The sequence below is a fragment of the Coloeus monedula genome (assembly GCF_965178545.1).
Source record: "Coloeus monedula genome assembly, chromosome: 3".
NCBI classification, from domain to species: Eukaryota; Metazoa; Chordata; class Aves; order Passeriformes; family Corvidae; genus Coloeus; species Coloeus monedula.
The window spans coordinates 99686382-99689455 of record NC_138783.1 but is presented as its reverse complement, the minus strand read 5'-3'; the positions used below and the strand labels follow the sequence as shown (position 1 = coordinate 99689455).

Here is a 3074-nt window from a genome sequence, read left to right as displayed (position 1 = left end):
CTAATATTATTGTAGGTCCTGAGGGAAGAGATAACACTACTACTGACAGTACTATTGACTTGTACCTTTAAAACTGAAACCTACCAATATTGTAAAGAATGTACATTAGAAACCAAACAGGAAACAATATATAACAAACAAGCTATTAAACTGCCTTCATTGAAACACCACTTGAAAGTGCTTTAGAGCCTTGTAAACAGTCAAAAGACAGATTCTTGCAGCAATGAAAAAAATTACCAATGATAAGGTAAACTGCTGTTTCAGAAGAGACTGGAGAGGAAATGAAGGTGCTTTGGAGTTTTTATATTGTCAGACAGTACAGCAAAGTCAAGCCCAAGGGAAGATGTATAGGAAAAATTGGACTGCTAGAACAAGCTGGGATAGTAACAGCCACCAGCAAGATGACCTGTTTATTGGCATTTTGCCTTGTCTTGCAGTGTCCAAGAATTATTACATTTTAAAAAAATTTATTTTCTTTCTCTGAATCTATGAGTATTTTTAAAAATGGAGGACAATTAAAAGGGTAAAACTAAATTACTTATATTCCTGTAGTATATCTTTAAAAATGTAGTAACTTTTTGAGGACCTCTTTCAAGAGATCATCTGTTTGTCAACACTGTTGGCTCATTCCTCTCAACTTCTAAACTAATTTTTAAAAATTGTCCTTATTGCAGCATTTGGGACGTTTCTTTTTTTCTTAGGTGAAGTTTGGTTATATGTGCCAGAGTTAGCAACTGTGGTTATTATGGCTATTACAGTGGGTTAAGAGAAACAAGTTTTTAGGGAGCATGCCATCTCCCAGCCATTCTAGGCATCTCGGCAAGAGGCTTTGTCTCTACACTGATTATAAACAGAGCCTGAAGTGACCGGTTTGGATATAGATTTCTACATCAGATGAATCACAACCTGAAAGTTGCACTGAGTATTCCTGGTTACTGAGAGCACTGATTTTGACATCAGTTTTGTAACAACTTGTACAAGTTATTTCCGGCTTTTGCAATACATTTGGATTCAGTGAAGTGTCAGATGAAGAAGCAATCACTTGCAGACTTTTTGGCTCTCCCTAAGTTAGGAACTAAAGAGCGCACCTTCCCCACAGGCAAACATGTTGCAACATAAAATGCGAATAGCTTGAAAGAAAAACAGAAGCAATAAAGGAATGGCTCTTTATGTGCCCTAGAGGAAGAGGAGAAACTGGCAAGACATTTTAAGCCAATTCAGGGAAGAGTCATTTGACACAACCATGATGACACTTGTATTATTGGTTTTGAAAGTCTTGACTTGTCACGGAACATACTTTGCTACAGATGAAACTAAATAAAAGACAAAAGAGCTTAGTACTGACAAGGAAAGACATTCACATTTAATACATGTTAATTCACATTTTTCTTACAGGACAGTTCATTCAAAGTCAGTTCTTCGAGCATGGTAAATATTTTACACCAAAAAAAAATCAATAATGTTTGCATATACAAAAGAGGACAACTGGCAAAATTTAATCACAGTTGCTGCTCAACAGCAATTATCTCTAAGATGAACCTCTGGTAATATGTGACTACTAAGATGGTGACTCAAGTGGTTCATATATGAAAACAGTTTGGCTGCTATAGAATAAAATCAAATTCTGCAGCTCCTTAACTTTACAACCACTCATGCTGCTGTCCTTATCTCTTGACTATGCTCTTGTTCTGAAATAGCACAGGGGGATTTGTCCTTTCAGGATTTCATGATGGTGTTTGCGGTCATGGGAAATCTGTATGAGAGAGAAAACATCCCACTCAGTAGCAGCAGGATGACAGCCACAATCCCAGCAGGAATGGCAGCACCAGCTTCCTGCGCTGCTGGACTGGAGGGCATGTAGTAAGAAGGAGGAAAAGCTATGCTCTGGTTGTGAGTTACAGAATAGAAATTCCAGCTCACAGGAATCAGGACACACAGACCAGCAAATATGTAGAAGAAGCCACCCACCAGAAAGAAAGGGGCAATGAGGGTTTTGTGAGTGATTCCCATATACACATTTCTCAGAGCAAATATTGTAGCAGCCAGTCCCAGCAAGCCCACGAACATGGCAATCAACAGGAGACCCTGAGCTGCATAAATTTCGTGGGGGATGAAGGAGTCATAGTTACTGAATTTATGGCAGAACTGTTCTCTATAGCCGGGCGAGACGTGAAGATAACTGATGAAGCAGACTTTCCAAATCCCCACCCAGGCAATGCCAGAGGAGATGATGGTGGTGTTGTCCACATGCCACACTCTCCATTCCACAATTCCCATTGAAACTGTGCACAGGATCCAGCCTACCGTGCCCAGAGCAAAGGCAGCAAGCTGGAGGTGCGAGGTGCTGACCAGGGAGCTCATCCTGCTCTGTCACAGACACAGTTGCCATGTGAAGAGAGAGAGGCACTGCAAAGAAACAAAAAATAAAATGAAAAAGGCAATTATTATTTGGGTGAATAGGTGAACCTGTCAGTGAAAAAGAGAACGTGTGTGCAGAGGGAGGATAGCAGTCATCTTTCCCCAGCTTTAATGAACTGTTGAAATTTAATATCCATGGACAAATAACATAGAAGTTTTAATTCTGTTTGGGTCATGGTATCACATGGAGGAGAAAGAGTTTCTGATAAGCTCCCCTTATGATCTCCTTTTTACATTCACAAAAGGAAAATTCATGGGTTTTTCCAAGTTACTGTTTTCTTTGTTAATTAACCAGTATGTTCAAAGATTCTTATACACATTACACATAATCAGGAGCCCTAGAGTTACTGGCTAGCAGGAACAAAATCTGAGAAAATCCTCAGGTCCCTGACTGTTGCAAGAGATCCTACAAAGCAGAATCTGTGCTCCTTTCTCCTGGCAGCTGATGCCGGAGCCCAGTCTGTACAGACTTCAGCTTTTGTGCTGCCTTTACCGAGAGCTGCTGGGACCAGTGTCAGACAGAAAATGTAGTTCAGAGGCATGAACAAATCCAGGCCACAAAGGCTAACAACAGCCACTGAACTTTGACCATTTTCAGGTTAATTAGCCATGAATTCATTAGCAGAAACATTTGAATTAATCAGAAATGTAACACT

At 39.9% G+C, this 3074-nt stretch overlaps 1 protein-coding gene across 1 annotated transcript; it reads right to left on the bottom strand.

Moving 5' to 3' along the window:
- Positions 1-1716: 1716 nt before the first annotated feature.
- Positions 1717-2361, bottom strand: CLDN34 (claudin 34; the record flags this gene model as incomplete). The annotated part of the gene is made up of 1 exon (XM_082277382.1): positions 1717-2361. The coding sequence occupies one exon, from the start codon at positions 2359-2361 to the stop codon at positions 1717-1719; it is 645 nt and encodes a 214-aa protein (XP_082133508.1).
- Between the last annotated feature and the right edge of the window lie 713 nt (positions 2362-3074).